The sequence below is a fragment of the Gymnogyps californianus genome, chromosome 7 (genome assembly GCF_018139145.2).
Source record: "Gymnogyps californianus isolate 813 chromosome 7, ASM1813914v2, whole genome shotgun sequence".
Lineage (NCBI taxonomy): Eukaryota > Metazoa > Chordata > Aves > Accipitriformes > Cathartidae > Gymnogyps > Gymnogyps californianus.
Genome location: NC_059477.1, coordinates 44,392,192 through 44,409,196, shown reverse-complemented (window position 1 = coordinate 44,409,196; position 17,005 = coordinate 44,392,192). Strand labels below are relative to the sequence as shown.

General features: G+C 40.8%; 1 protein-coding gene across 3 annotated transcripts in view; it reads right to left on the bottom strand.

The window, feature by feature from the left end:
• TANC1 (tetratricopeptide repeat, ankyrin repeat and coiled-coil containing 1) overlaps positions 1–3,994 on the bottom strand; it is a 97,808-nt gene extending 93,814 nt beyond the window's left edge. For 2 of the 3 annotated variants that reach the window (XM_050899492.1, XM_050899491.1), the window contains exon 1: positions 3,965–3,994. Coding sequence is in view for 1 of the 3 variants with exons in the window: in XM_050899493.1 (XP_050755450.1) it covers positions 1,761–1,779 (19 nt within the window). In the remaining 2 variants the exon portion in view is untranslated. Of the gene's footprint in view, positions 1–1,760; positions 1,784–3,964 lie in introns of those variants that run through there. The other variant, XM_050899493.1, reaches the window with a different exon arrangement.
• Between the last annotated feature and the right edge of the window lie 13,011 nt (positions 3,995–17,005).

Sequence of the window (17,005 nt, the reverse complement as noted above, 5' to 3'; positions counted from 1 at the left end):
AGCGAGATTCTCAAGCTGAAAGCATTATGTAGCCTACGAAACCTAGCAAATTGTTCTCTGCGAATACTTAAGAACTGACATCCCACACGACAAGACACCAGTAAGGAGACACTTCAAATCTGGCAAGCTGGCTGATCTGCAAGGCGTTTCATCCAACAAGCTAGTGGAACTTCTGTTTTCAAACTGGCACCCTCATTAGAAATTATTATTCCAGATCAAGAAGAGAAAAGAAAGTAAGTGAAATACTAAATTGGAGAGGGCACTACCTCAGGAAATAAAGCACATATTCCAGCAACTACTCCCAGACACACAATGGAGAAATAACTCTAATAGACACTTTTTGTTACCTGGCCTTCTGCTTCCAGACTCATGAATATTACTTAGGCACAGGAGCGTCTCCGTACATTATACAGGGAGGCCAAGCACTGAAGTTAAGATATTGCAAAGTTTAATATTCCAGTACCAAAGCGCCTTTACAGATTAAGCCTATAGCTTAACAGGCCTCCTCTCAGTGAGTGGAGGAAACAAAAACAGAATTCCCAAAACGTGGCAAGAGAAGCAGGACTTTAAAAAGTTAAACTCATTACATTAACATGAACTACAATGCATATATTTCAAGATGCAGGAGTGACAAGGATGGATGAAAAAGAAGTCTATACAGTGATGTATCACCTATACAGCACAGAAACCTGAAGAACTACAAAGCAAACTCTGCAGGATTAGTCTCTTTATGAAGCTGAAAGACGGGGTAGGGGGGAAGCTACAGGACATTTTAGCTATGATAAGGAGATCAAAGGCATGCTACCTTGCTGAAGCACAAAACTGGATGGCAGAAAACCTGTGTTCCAGTTCAGATTCTCCCTACTTATTTTGTCTCCATCCTAAGTAAGCCGGAAAGGTACGCTGCACTAAACAAAGGTACACAGTGAGGCTAAACACAGAATAGAGAGCATCTCACGATCTCTATAGTACATTTTATACTTAGATAAAAAATCTAATCAGGTAAGTATGCTGAAATACCCTTACAGAATATCCTAAATCCAATGAATACTAAAGGATTTTATCAGTCATGCTAAACAATGGATTTTAAAAGGAGAAGGTAGTAAGAGATAGCATAGGAAGTAGACACATTAATATTAGGCCACGCAACTGATATTTTGCATTAATGAGCAACTCACCCCTTTATTTACTTCCCTTCAGGACAAGATCGGACAGTTTAAGGCTCCACCAAAACCAACTTTTTCTTTTTTCCTTTTTTATTTTTTTTTTTTTGAAATTTAAACAAGGCACTTTTCAAACTAAAGTTAAATACAAAACCAAATGCAGTGAGGATCATGGACTGTTCCAGTGCTTGCTTTTGGGTTTTTTCCAGTTTGGTGTTATACTATGCCTTATTATTCAGAAGTCAGTTTTCTAATAGCAGTGCCTCCTATACACAAACATATTTTTAAAAAATAAGATCCTATACATTTCTTAGGCCATACGCTTTTTTCTCTTTCCATTGCCACAGCTTTGTGATAAATAAACTCTCCAACCTCCATGTAAAGTCTGGGGAGCTGAAAGCAACCAAAAGACATGAACTAACCCAGTTTTCTCAAACCTTACCCACACACAAATCCCAAAGCTGAACTTTCTCTGTTTTTTCTGGAAAACATGAAGATTTAGCTCCTGACAGAGCTCAAAATACCAATTTTTAGTCAAAACAGCATCTCTACAGAAAAGTCTTAATTTTAAAACCATTAATATAAATTTCAACTTACAGATGTTTATGGGCGTCATTACAAATAACCAACAGATCAGGCTGATGTTCTTCCACACACATGAGTTTGAAGGCTTGCTGATTAATCTTTCATCTTCAAAGAAAGGTTTAATTTTGATGACAGTAAGAAGTTCAGCTAAAGAAAAACAGAACATCTCTGCTAAGACTGCTTAGCTGTCTTCAAAAGTATATATTCAGATCACAAAGTTGCTATGGCATCAACTTCAGGACTGTGGTTAGACACACAAAATGTCTTTTTCCTACAGACTGTTATGGGAAGCTGAGCAACTTTGGCCATGAACCAAATATGTTTTGGCTCTAAAGCTGATAGAATTCATCACCATTTGGATATTCCAATGGTTAGCTAAACTGAGAAAGCAAGACAACCAGCACTTTCGAGCATCCATGTAAACGAAGCTCTAAATACAGTGCCCTAGGAATAGCAAAAAGAAACTGTATTTGCGCTTACCTTGTTTACTAGCATTATTTAATAATATAATACTATTTTTCCAGCACTTAACTGTCAGATCAGAACAAATGGGAAAGGTTCATTTTTGGCAGCTGCATATCAAACTACAGTGGGAGGAACTTCTGTAGGATCCAAGGTATCACACTTATTTCCCTTATTCCCTGGTATTTTTAATTTTATAAGCATCAGGCTATTTTTAAGCAACAGCTATCAAAAATACGAGCTAACATAGGACTTTTGCATGTACTAAATAACCTGCAAAACTCTTAAGTAGCCTGGATGAGTAAAACATTTAACATACTCTAAACCAGCACATCTCTTGCAAACTGTTTTACGCCCAGCAATGACAGAAGCTCAAAGCAAACCTCCCACATCCCCAACTGTTAGCTTTCCAAATGGTAAAGCAGCGTCTGCTTCATCAGTCAGAAAACACAACCTCTGAAATAGACCAGACGAGTGCCACTTTCACATTGCCACAAAGGGGGAAAAAGAGGTGGGTACAACGCAGAGAACAGCATCGAGGGGACCCACTCAGTATCACACTGAAGCAGATCTAAACCCCCTTTTTTCTCCCCCGAGGCTCATCCTCACAGAAAGACGTCTCCAGTTACATTCTATTTTTGAAAACAATCATTTAGGACCCAGCTTACTCTCTGTCCAATCAATACGCATTATGAGGCTAGAGCAAACAAATAATTGAAATAACACTACTGAGAAATCAGAAAGCTTTAGAAAGTATATCATAAAACACACAGTTACTATACATTATCAGTAACCCGCATATTAGAAGACAAATCAAATTATCGTTTTATCATTTTATTCTTGAGATCATAGCAGGCAACGCTGACAACCACAATGGCAGGACCTTCTATTTTAGTAGTCAAAACAAGGTCATTACCAACGGATGCACCCATACCACCCATACCACCCATTCCAGTCTAAAAAGGTAAATAGCTGAATGTCTCCCGTCTTGCCAACTCTGCCCAGAACTGAGAATCATAGAGTCTCATGCAGGCCAACCACCCGACTTAATAATGCACAGCTATCCTTGCCATATTCGTTAACTTTAGCTGCCACACTATTAATGAGACAATCGTGGCATGTTTCCTGTTCTTAGAAGGGTCTTCTTCACATTTTACTATCGAAAACAAGTAACCACAAATAAATCAAGCTTTCCTGAAAGCAAGATTCCCCCCCCCCCCCCGAATCTCTACTAATAAAGGAACGAAAACTGTACTAGCCACAGAAACGTGAAAGTATGTGCTGGGGAGGCGGAAATCCCGGCCGCGCAGACAGCTCCGGGCCTCGCCCCTGCGGGAGCGCCCCCGCCAGCGCCCGGGGAGCGCCGCCTCCTCCCGCCCGCCCCGCCGGCCCCAGCCCCGGCCCCGGCCAGACCCCGCCGGCCGCCCCGGGCCCTCCGGCCTCCTGGGCCGCCCCAGGCCGCGCCTTCCCGCGCTCCTCCCCGCCCTGCCCCCACCTGCGCCGGCCACGGCCACGGCCCAGGCCCCGCCGCGCCGGGCCGGTACGGGGGCAGGCACCGCCTCGGCCCCGCCGCCCCGCCGGCCGCCGCGGCAGCCCGACATGCCCGTACACGCTCCTCGGCCGGAAAGTTTCACTCGCGCCTCCGCTCCCGCCGAGCCCCCGCGCAGCCCTCCGGAGAGGCCGGGCGAAGGGCGCGCCCCGCACGCACCGGCGGAGAGGAGGAGGAGGAGGAGGAGGAGGGCGAGCGGCCTTACCTCCGCCCGCGGGGCCCGGCCCCCCTCGCCCAGGGGCTCCTGCGGCGCGGCGCGGCCCAGGCAGGGCTCCTCCGCGGCCAGCCAGGCGCGTCGGCGGGATGAGCTCACTGGGAGCAGGCGGCGGCAGTCCCCGCCCCGCGCACCCCCACAGCCGCCCCTCCGCGGGACCGGCTCCGCGGGGCGGGGAGCGCCCGGGGCGGGGCCGGGCGGCGGGGCAGGTCCCGCAGCTGCCTCAGCGCGGCCCCGCGCCAGGACCGCACGCCTCGGCCCCCCGCGGCCCCACAGGGCAGCTGGGCGGCGGCGAGCGGAGCGAAGCGGGCGGCGGGCACGGCCGGGCGGCGCCCGCCCTCCGCGGCCTGGTGGGGGGCACCCGCGGCAACCGCCGCCTTCCTCCCTAGGCGAACGTTTCACCGCCAGAAAAACTTCCTCGAGACGCGCTAAAATCACCTCAGCTGCCGCGGCTCTGCGAAGCGGGGTCTGGGGTCCGCCCGCCTGTTGAATTCAGACGTGTGCTGCTCAAAACACCTGAACGTCTGTTCAGCCTGTAATCTTTTCATCAGGTTTATTACAGGTCGCTTGGATGTCAGTGACCTCGACCGGGCTGTGAAAGCCCGCAAGCGCCAGCTCGGGTCTGTGGGGCTTCTGCGCCGGGTGGGCGAGCCGCTGAGGAAGGAGCCGTCCCCGGGGAGCCCCGCCGCTGGCGCGGGTGGGAGGCGGCGGGGAAGGCCCGTGTCCCTGAGGGCTGCGCGTAGCCCTTTGCAGGTGTGGTGATCGCGCTTCAAATAGTTCAGCCGTTCTTATCGGTAACCTGAAAATAATTACATCGCTGCGTATAAGATCTGCAAAGGACAAAAAGAAGGGCGGAATATAAATAATCATGACAGAAGATCTCTGGGAGCGATCCAAATTACTTGCTAAACTGGGCCACGCAAGGCATTGCAGACAGCCAGGTTGGAAATGACACATTTAGAACAAGGAGCGCGGCCCCTGCCCGCAATACGGAAAGGGACGTACTCCGTCCTGGAAAGCAGCACCTTTGAAAGGATTTGGGGCTGTAACGGTAAAGCCACGTAACATGAACTTTGCTGCACCAAAAAAAACTAGTGCATTCTTTGCCTGTATAAACAAGGGATTAGCGAGCATGTGGAGAGAGGTGGTATTACCTCTGAATATAGCTTTGGTAAAACCAGCAGTGGAACACCGTTTCCAGTCTGTCTATCCGTATTTTCCAAGATACTGAAAAACTAGAGAGGGTGCAGAGGAGAACCGCAAAAATGATCTGAAGGCTGAAGATGATGCCTAGCAGTAAGAGCGTTAAAATATTTAGTTCCTCAAAAAGATGGCTCAAAAGGGGGCTTATGAGAAAGAAAATGAGGTACTGATATTTTTACTTTGGTGCACCTAACTGAGGTCAACACTACCTGTGGTAACCTCGATGAGCTGTATCAAATTAGCCACCACAGAGCATTATCTCTAGCTTTTTTTTTTTTTTTTTACATTTAGATAACCATCTCACATTAATGGGTTTAGTGGTAAAGTGATTTTTTTTTAAAGTATTAAGACATAGGTTTAGCAGTGATGGTTTGAATGCCATCATTACGAGCATAACAGTTGATAGTTAGCAGACATACTGATCTGATGGTTTTTTCTCTCCCAACCTCAAACCGCTTGCCTTTTCCACCCCAAATGTCCAATACTCCAGCTGTTCCCCGCATAGAGGCCAAAGTGCTTAGCTTCCCTACATGTAATTTCTACAATACAGTTTCACATAATTAATTAAAAAATGAATCCTCCTCGCACCAAAAAAGGAATATGTAGGGGCAATCCGAAATACATTTATAAATAATAATAAGGGTTTGCTGGGCAAACTATGATTTGTTTTCATATGTAATTCATCATGAAAAACTAAATCTGAATTTAACTGTAAAATAATTATTACAGTGCCAGAGTATTCTAGAACATTTTCTACGCTATGCATTTCACAGTGTCCTCCAATGTGTCTGTAAGGGGTACAAAAGAGAATCCATATATGTGTTCAGAGACAAGTTACAGGCTCACACACAAGAAGCATCCTCTCAAGAACATGACATGATTGCCTTGTATGGTATTAGAGGAGCAGAGCAACATGGAGACGAAGCCTCTCAGGGTTACAACAGCAGAGCAATTAGTTATCTCATGCTTCTTTCATTGTGACTTCAGCAGCTTACTAGCTGAAGACTTGTCCCAAAACAAGGGTAGGATGCTGTGTGCGACTCAGCCAGCAGCTTTTCTTTCTTCTGGTGGAGAATCCTCTTAATCACCTTCTCTTCCCTCCGTTTTGCCTATGCAATGAGGCGTACGTCTGGAAAGAAAGGAGTTTTCTCTCAGAGGAAATGTCTTAGTTCTGGCAGCCTTTTATGATTTTGTCTGTGTCTCTGAAATCTGAGACAAAAAACTGAGCTATGACTCCACCGTTCTCGGATCTATTCCTCATCAGGTCCAGTGCTCACTCTCTCTTCCTCTGTATATGAATCCAGAAGTTTTGAAATAGTATTTACAGTCAATTGGATTTAGGTCCTGCTGTTCCACAGGAAAGCTCAGAATCAAAATATTTTTAACTAGCGCTTGATTTTAGTGCTTCCCCATTTGTCTCAGTAGAGCAATGCTTTTGATACCAGCAACATAAAGATTTTTGCTCTCATCAGTAACTTCCTTTTGGGAAGAATTTAGCCCACAGCTGTTTTTCTGCTTTAACTGTTCTGCCCTCTGCTCCTTCCACTCATTTGTTCAGATGATTTGTCCATTCCCAGCCACTGAAATTCTTCAGCTCTTCCTTTCTTCTTCTTCTCACAACAGTTATGGCTGTCCTCAGAGTCCCACACTTATCATGCAAGCTTCTAGTAGTTTTAAAGCCTTTTTTTTCTTTGAAAACAGGAACCTTAGAGCAAGCTGAAATATAATGGCAGCAGTGTTCACTGTAACGCTGGGGACTAGGGAAATAAGAAATCAGACTTCTTTCTTTTTTTGCTCAGCTTCAGTGTTGTCTGTGTTAGCTTGGGCTTCTCATCTTAACCTACTATTTCAATTCTTGGTTTTGAGGGCTCCTTCAAAGAAGGTAATTTTGTAAATTTTAGGAGCTTCCTTTCAATGTAGCTGCTTTTATCCTGTCAGATTCATTCTCATGCAAAATAGTAATTTGGTAGAAAATTCTCTATTTACTGATTTTAAGAAAACAACTTGTTCTATAGTAGAATCAACACCACTTAATATTCAATAGCTTTGTGACTGTTGGATTTGCAGATGTCTGAGAAGGTGCAAGTTCTGATTTATGTTTTTTGTCTGTAAAAGTAGCATTCATAATGTCTATCCAGTATGCAGTTATCCGATGTCTCAGTCTGCTTTTGTTTGTGGTGCCACCTTTGCATAGTGGGAGAATAGTAGAAGGTAGTCTCATCTTGGCGACCTGTTTTCAACTAATGTAATTTCACTGAAGTATTACTCTCAGTTGATTTTACTTGAAATGAACCAACTGGTTCTAAAGCTAGTGGGGAAAGAGAGGAAGGGGAACAAGTATAGGTATGCACACAGGGATTATATATAGGCCTGTTTTCCCTTTGAAGCCAGGCTAGAACTTGGTCACGTGGCTTTACAGGGCAAAACAAGAATGAAGCTTAATAGCAAGTTACAAACATCACCTATGTCAAACTACTTTATGATCACTACATGCACCAACTTAGGTCTTGCAGTTGCTGTCCACAGCAGATTCTGTACACAGCCTCAGTAATTTCACTGATAACACATCAGAACTTACCGTATTTGTGATGTTTAATCTCTTATGATACTTGTTTGTCAACAGCTCCCATAAGCGTAGACGCTACTTTGTAAAAGTGTTAATAGGATAAATAGTAAAAAAAAAATAATCAGTGATATCAACTAAAATATTTCAAATGCCATTACATTTATTGCAATTGCTTCTATTAATAATTTGTTCCCTGTGCTCTTTTCTGTCCACTGTTTTCCAGCTCAATTTCAATTATTGTCCTTCCCTATGCTTTGCTTCCATTCTGTCCACCTATTCCCAACTCCTTCCATTATGTACTTTTAAAAAAAATTATCGGAAACTGACCCATGTGTAAGGTCTGGTCTTCCAGACAGCAGCTTGGAGAACTCGGCATTAGCGCGTGCTGTTTTCTTGTCTGTCAGCAGTACATTTCTGAAAGGCGTAGGGAGGTAGGACAACAAATAGGCCTTATCATTTATCATAGGAATTGCTGTTCTGAAGTCAAAGTGAAGGGGGCAGGGACTTATTCTGTGAATACATACTTATACCTGCATGATTTTCTGTTTAAGTATTACTTTTTAGCCAGAATCCACATAGCTTCATTACACAAAACCAGATGCTGCTTAGAAAAGAAAGAAAAAGATAAGAAGTACATGTCCTGCCTCAGTACAGAAGCTGGAGTGACAATGAACACGGAAAGCTAAAGCAATTTTAAGTCAGAGGGAAAGTATTGCAAGAGTAGATCTAAGTCACCCAACAAGTTTTCTATTTCATCTGCAGATAAGCATTAATTCCTTATTTAACTTTTGCATGATTTTTTGGAGGCTGTGTGGGAGCTTGTGTCTTTTCTGTTGCTCCAGTGAATCAGAAAAACAGCAAGAGATGGGTAGTAAACTTTGTCTGGAATAAGAAAATAAATGTTATTCAGTCCGTGCAGGTGTAATGATCCATGAACACATACACAGGCACTGCTCAAAAGACAGCCAGCTGCATACATGCAGCATGAGGAACAAAACCTAGGATACATCTCTTCAAATCTGTATTTATGCCAGTAGTCTACAGTCATATGAACTAAGAGAGACAGAGTTATAAGAGAAATAGAATAGCTGAATAGTGTATTGCAGGTCCCAATAACGGTAGCAGGTAATTAAGATTCTACATGACGCCAAAAGCAGGTCTTGTACTTTCAGAACAAGCAGAATCTGGATTCTAGCCTTGCTTCTACAGGTAATCTGCAGCATGGTCACGTCTCTAAACTCCTAAGGAGTCACTGATATTTGAAATACTGGTAAGGGTACCAATTAGAAAAATCATATTCATAATACATTGTGTCTCACTTTCAGCAATAGAACTAACTAATATCAGGGAATCTTTTAAGGGAACATAACAGACTGAGTATTTAAAAAATTACTCTTGGTTACAGGAAACAACAACAACAAAAAGCAGTGCAATTTAGCAAAAAATGTAGGGTGGAAATTTCAGTGCACTTTATGTAGCCTCCTGCTTGAAATCCAAAAAACCACAGGACAAATCCCTACATTTATGAGAACACTTGTTCATTCAGAATTTCTCCTGTAGCCCTCTTTTAACTTAGGCAGTTCTAAAGACAGTTATTGAAAATGAGTGAGCACTTACTCATTGCCTATGCACAAAAATAGATGCTAAGAAGTTAGAACTAATGATCTGAAACATGTAAAGATCTGAACTAGGGAGTCTTTTACATGATACACATGGATTTTCAATTACTGTTCAAGCAGTAAGTGATGATTTGGCTACCTAGACTGCCTATGGATTGTGTGTGCCAAAATTAGCTTTTTATATATATAAATACATAAATCACTTATTTAAGTGAAAACTGTATACACTTACCTGAAAGAAGAATTGGGTCCAATGATTAAGACCTTCTATCTCCTTAGGTTTTCCTCTCTGCTCCTTCTATGATAATTCATCTGTCAACACTCAAGCATTCCAATTTCTTTAGAGTCATTTGAAGAAAAAAAATACAATATGATGATAGAATATAATGGTGGAAGCCAAATTGCTGCAAAAGAAGGCAGCAGGAAGAAGACACTAGTAACACGTCCTAGAGACCAACCTGAGACAAGCTAGAATTTCTTCTTTGCCCTTTAGGCTCCCTCCCTTTCCTTCCCTGTACCAAAATAACTAATATAAACTGGTGCAAAGGGCAGGGTTTGGGTTTGTTTGGGGGTTTTTAGTCTTTTTTAAAAATTATTTGTTTTTTTCATTTTATTGTATTTATCTAGCATAGAGCATCAGTTCAGAAAATGCACTTTAGAAAATGGAAAAAAGTTTTCAGATCATAAAGTTTATGAGAAGCTTACTGTGTATGAATTATGTGCTTGAACCTATGGTAAAATTATAGAATAAGGGACACGCATGCTTTATATTGAAGAACTACTAACAGTATTTGTCTGGAAATGAATCCCTATGTGGAAAATACTGAACGCAGTAGTAGTTTCAAGGGAAAAAAATCATTTTGATTTGTAGGAAATAATGCCTTATAACACTTTCTACTTCGGCAATCCCCAGGATGTAACAAAAAAATTGTAAAAAATAACCAATTAATGTCTTGAAAAGCTGGAAGCACTAGAAGCATCTGTCTGATGAAAACGGTCATGAAAGTAAGGAGAGCTGTGCTCATGCCTAGTAATTTGTGCTGTTTCACTAGTGTATTTTTTCTTTATACTTCTATGGCAATAGGTGTGACATACAGTATTAATTTATGTTTCTTAAGATTCTGTTGGGAAAGACTGTCTCAAAAGAGACCTAATGGAGTTCTTCGGTTATTACAGTTCAGCTCTGTAAGCACACTGTTGAAAAGATGAGTGCTACTGAGGTCCTTCTCAGGAACAGCGGGTTTTTTGCCTCACCAAGCTGGAACCAAAGCGTAGTGAAAACAGTGTTCTTTCACATTTTTGTTACAAGTATTAGGGACTGTTCTTTAAAATGAGAATTTGTTTTTCATCAGTGAGCTATAAAAGCAGAACACTTTGTGCCTCACTGGCAGTGTTTGAAGGCGCAGTGCATACACCAGGCTACTGAAAGGTTGTATGTGAGCTGGGGAAAATACCAGAGGTGAGTAGTCCTTATTGCTCCTTTTGAAAGGAAAAGTAGAGTTGATAGATTTAAAAAAAAAAAAAAAAAAAAAAAAAAAATCTGAGTTCATTATCATTCTACCATCCCTACTAGCTTCAAACTTAAGGTTCTTCCTGAACTTATTCGTGAAGTGTGAACTTATTAGTTTAGAACAGTATATGCATTTAAACAGCAGATGCATGCAGTATACCCGATTTTGCCAGCCAAATTTCTAAATTCCTTAGAGCAAAGGCCTGCAGAGCTTTGGGACATTCTGCCACCCCCTTCTCCCCGCCCCCCCCCCCCCCTTTTTTTTTTCTTTTTATTCATTACAATTCAAGGTAGCAAGGCCAATTTTAGGCTGCTACTAAAGGACTAGCAGCTAAAGTTTTCAACATAATTGGAGGGCTGCTCGTAACATATTTTAAAGTACTGTCTTTAGAAACCTCAAAAGACTTCTGTATACAAGAGTTCAAATGCATACACACTGTGGACAAGCAATTATATGCCAGCCGATCTTTGACTGGCATCTGCGAACAGCTCCAACAAAATCATCTCATTCTAAATTTGGCTTTTTGACTTGTTTTACTTTTTAAGGCTGAGATCCATAGAATAAACCAAGTTAAAAGTTTTCAATTTCAGCTGGTTTTTAAATAGATAATCTTGCTTTTCATTGTTTTTGATATTTCTTGATAGTAACATAGAAAGAACAAATATTTCAGGCTTGTGTAGCTTAAAGATAGCTCCGAGTTTGCTCCAACTCTAACTTTGAAAAAACATACCAAATATGGAAAATTTAAACTAGAAGGAATTTAGGAAAGTTATGAACAATGAAAATAGAAGGTTGGATTTAGATTTTAAAGTCAATCTTCATTTTAGTGACTGTTCTATTTCAGTATACAGTAAATGCATATTGTGCAACTAAAATGATGGCTATTATATAAAACTTTTATAATAGCTTAGGAAAAGTCTTAATCATTCCTTTATATAAAAATAACTTCTGATCACCAGAAGTAAAACCAAAATACAAGAGAAAAGCACTGTGTATAAATGAAGTCAGCTTCAGAAATTTCATCCCTTTATACGTAACTTGAATATGAAATGCTGTATCCAGCTTTTCAGTGGTGCCTGGTTCATGAAGCAATGAATTTGTTCTGAAGTGACCACATTTAGAAACATAATATGAAAGCATCTACAAAACCAGCAAATCTTAACTAACTATGTAAATTTACCTGATACCAATATAGTATGCACTTTACCTTGTATGCACTTATTCCTTGTTCCGTGTTTCATTTGTAATTTACTACAGTTGTGAACACAGAGAATGTAGGAAGGATAAGGCATCAGATACCACTTCTTGTTACCATCAAGTTATGCCCTTTGTATCTTTACAACTTCTAGGGACTCATGTCCTCTGTGAAATACCATATGATGCTTTCATAAACAAATCAATTATTTTTTTCTTTGAAACTTTTTCAGCAGATCAGAATATACCTCCTTGTAAGAAAATAGCTGCGTTTTCCGAGGCTAGCTCAGCTGGCAGAACCTGAATAAGCTGTAGGCATATAGCAACCTCTTGTGGCAAAAATAGTATACACATAATAATTAAGAACTATTGAAATTTCTTAATCTACTCTTGATATGACTCATAAACCTCTATAAATATCTTAAGTGTTAGCAAACAACTGGAGAGTTGGAGAGTCTCTGTTAGTTGGAGAGTCAGCAATACTCAGACTTCAGACTTGTAATAGTCCTTCTCTTCAATTGAAGAATAAACTAAACATTGGTAGCCTGTTACAAATGAAGTGCCAGACTGAAATTTCTGTTAATAAAATTATCTAAAAGTTTTTCATTAAAATTCAGCAAGAGTGGAACAATGGCCAGGAGTAGAATCCGTGGCCAGGTTTGACAAGAATAATAAACATGCTATTATGTTGAATCATTGTTCTCTGCATGGTTTTGCTTAATAAAGGGAAAAGTATGACTGGTTTCACCAGGAAAGTCAAAGTGCCTTTAGAATTTACAGTAGCTGAGCAAGACTGAAAACAGTTAGAGTACATGCCTGTTCAGTAATGTATTCTGCAGAATGCTGGCATAGCAGCAGCCCTTCAGCTGACAGTGGGGAGGACAAGAAACACTCAGACAAGGCTGTAGGCCTGGAACGCAAAACAAACGGAACCCTGGTATCTGCAAAGAATCCCATGACACCTACCCTCTTTAAAAAGATTTAACTCACAAGTGGTCCAAAAGCGTGAAGCGCACATTCCTCCAGCTAAACCGATCAGCTGCAAATATCTGTCCTGCTCACACTAAGTAGGAGAGGATAGTCTAGAAGATGCAGGAAGGGAACAGGAGGAATGGCAGCATGTTGAAACAATGGTCCTCAAGGACAGCGAGGTTTTCAAAACCAAGAGGTGCTTTACTGTGAACCTGTTATGGGAGTTATGCACAACAGAAACAATTGCAGTAAGAGTATTGCAGAAGACACCGACTAGACCAAGGAATTTTTTTACATTCTAGAAATATACTCCTCTACCACTGAAACTAAAGATGAGCACAGTAAATGCTTGGGCTTATGTGTGTACCAGTTACCAGAACTTTTGGTGTTTGTACACCAGGGAGAAGTTACTGTGCTTGAAATGATTTGCAAATCTGTGCATGCTACTTAGGACAGGCTGAACAAGTGCATCTTGGAAGGGATAGAGGCTTTAAACAACGGTTAATATTTATTTATTAAGTCTTTTCTTATCGTTCTCTTTTATTGTAACTTTCCAGATTCACCATGTGTAATTTCTTTGCCATTTCATCTGCTGCAGTTTCACACAAGAGTCAGAAATCGCATACTCTCAACAGTCTGTACACTTAACAGCATATACTATAGTTCATTCCAGACCAGTTAAAAGTAGCACACTGCCAAATTCCCAAATAGCTCTGTCAAGCACCACCCAACCTGGGAGTGTCAAGTGCTTAAAGGCAGAGACTCTTCCTTCATCCCTGCACAGAAGTCCAGCAAGACATGTATGCCATACTCAGGCCGTCAAACAGAATGTGTGACATTATCAAGTTTACCAATATGTTGAACCAATCAACATTTACTGAAATCTGTTTTCACCGCTCTCATTGCCACTTGGCTTCAGTCATTCCCATGTCTGTAAGGTGTTTTGAGGTCTACAGATAAAAACAACTGCATATTAACCAACACTGTGTCCATCAAAATGATGAAATAAAGGTCGACAGGAGAAATAATTTCCTGAAACCACGCCATTCTTGTTGAATGCTTGCATCATTTGTAATAACCCTCGAGAAGCCTGAAAATAGGCTTCCTGCAAGGTTTTGATTTTTCTAGCAAACCAACTGTATTTGTTCCTTATGTTCTGAATTTAGCTGTAGTTCGTATTTAAATAATGAAAGCAAAGTACTAAATTAAGACTTGAACTAAATAAAAAAAACTCCCTAAAACAGAAGACAACCGGTTCATCATAGTATCATCAATGATGGTGCAAACACGGACTAAAATGACACACAGAATGGAAGGCACAAAGAGGATGAAAAACTAAGTTGTCTATTATTAGAAGTTCACAATACGGTTTTAGTTTCCTGTTCAGCTCTTGTTATTAAGAATACTGTTATAAGCAGGACACCTTAATAAATAGAAATAAATTAGAGAAAATAATGCACCTGACAGTGCACCTGTCAAAATACAACAGATGAGTAAAGACTGACTTGGTTGAGAAGAGAGTGCTCTTAATTACAGAATGTTCTCAATTATAAAATATATTTAAGGAGAAGAGTTTAGTTTGTTCTCTATACAAATCTTTCAGATTCCCTCCAAGACTAGTAAGTGCTATTGACACAAAAAGCAAGTATGAAACACTACTTGTAATACCACCACAGGGGACAACATCCTACAAAAGCCAGAAATGAAATAGATCAGTTGCCAGGATTTCTTGCTCCACAAGATGTGTGTTATAGCAGAAGAGGAGCTTGCACCTGCTTTACATTTAGTAAAACCATGAAACTGAGTTTATCAAAATTAGACCTCCTGACTTCTTGTTAGGTCCTCTTTTTACACCTGAAAATTTACACAGGTAGAACGTGGAAGATACTTTACATTAAAGCACGCTTTCTGCTAGGCTGTTTGGAACTACCATACCATCACTCCAGATACGTTCTGTACATATACAGATCCTAGGGACTGCTGCAATACATGCATGGATTGGTTTTTCCAGGAGGACTGATGCTTCTTAGAAGCCTCTTGGAAGCATATGCTGAGCCTATGCTGCATAACTCCCATTTGCCAATACAGTAGACACTATACTTCCAGAACTTGAGTTACTGTATGTACTTAATTCATCTATATAGCATTGAACTTAACCAAACGTGCACTGCACAGAGTAGTACACAGGACCTTTTAAACAGAACTATTACATCCATAAGCAATGTCTGTATGACTACCTGATCTATGTCATGAAAGTAATTTCTTATAGCTACCTTCTACATTAAGCATGTCATCCCTACCCTGAATATACTACTTTAAACAGTTCAAATAACATTCTTTAAAAAAAAAAGAAACCCACCAAACTGCAAAATCAAATGAGGAACTAACAGAAGAGTAGTCAGATCCTTTGGTTTATGCAGTGCCACTTGCAGCAATGTTAATGTTACATCACAACATGGGTGTTTACACAGCTGCAATGATGAAGCACTGCAGTAACAGGGTGAATTCCCACTGAGCGATCTGCACACAGCTAGGATAGTAATGTTTCCAACCACTCTAGGGATGTAGGATAGAAAAAAGGATCCCAGAGATCTCCGTTCCCACAGTATTTGAGTAACTCCTCACAGCAGGGTGGAACTTAACACAGTTACCCATTTCTATAGTGTGCCAGGATATGTCCCATCCCTTCCAGGCACCAAGAAAGGGTGTTCAAATGGTTACTCCACTCAAGTATATGTTAAACACAAACTGGCCAGAACAATCGGGTGTCTAGTTAATCTGGCATCCAGGGGAAGGCTGGGTATAACTCCGGAAAAGACAATCCTTTTCCTACAAGATCTCATTTTGCATTAAATCCTTGGCCAGAATACAAATAAATTTTCAGAAGCAGATTACTTTATGGAAAGTAATGTTCATAAAGGCCCTCCGAATCAGATCCTGTAATTTTTCACTAGCCATTGATTTTCTTCAGAAACAAAAAGGATAAAGATGAGAATTATAAAGATTTTACTAATATTCTTTCTATAGGGAGCATGTATTAGCCATTGACATGTTAGAGTGCATGGTGCTATTTGTGGCCTTGATAGCATGAATAATTTCACACATGATGGACAGCTTTAACTCTAATCATGTTTCACCATTTACGTTCATATTGATATTCATTTATATACAGTCAGCCTGGGGAGTGGAAAGTGTGCTATATATGATACAAAAGCAGAACTAGCTGTTTTCCAAAGTCCGTACCTACAACTTAAATATCCATAAAGTATATTGCTGTTGTTGTCCAGGATAACAGTGACAATATTTTGCAAGTAGCTACCAGTCAGTTAAGGAACATTGGAGAATAAACAGTCTTCTTCATAGGAGCAGCACTATTTTAATTTTTCTTACTTATTCAAGGTGTAACGAAATCATTGATTGCACATACTACTAATCACCACCTCCTGTGATCACAATTTAATCTTTAATCAACACATAAAGTTATTTACATTTTATGGATGGATGAAATGAAGCAGACATTCATGTTAAACGGTAACACTAATTCTGGGTAACCCACCTGGGATCCCTCTATTTAAGACGGAGTGTGTTTCATATGTTTGTAATAGATTTCCACTGTAGTCATGTGGAAAGCACACTATAAAAAGAAGCCTCATTGACAATAAAAACGTTTTTGAGCAACACCTTTCAAAGTCTATTTGGACTCCTTGACTACAATTTTAGTGGCATATTCATCTGCAATCACTACCTTAAAAAAAAAACAGTCCCAGCAGAATTAAATTCAGAGCAAGAAGTCAGCTGAGCTACCCAACTAATTAGCAGCAGTAAGAGAGGAGTATCCTCTGGACTGGGCAGGACCAACTATTTCTGTTGTCGTTTGCTGACAGTATAAGCAGGCAAGGTTCAAGGATACTTCCTGTACTTGTATTTACAATTGCTCCACCCCATTATTAAGCTTGGCCCCTCAAGA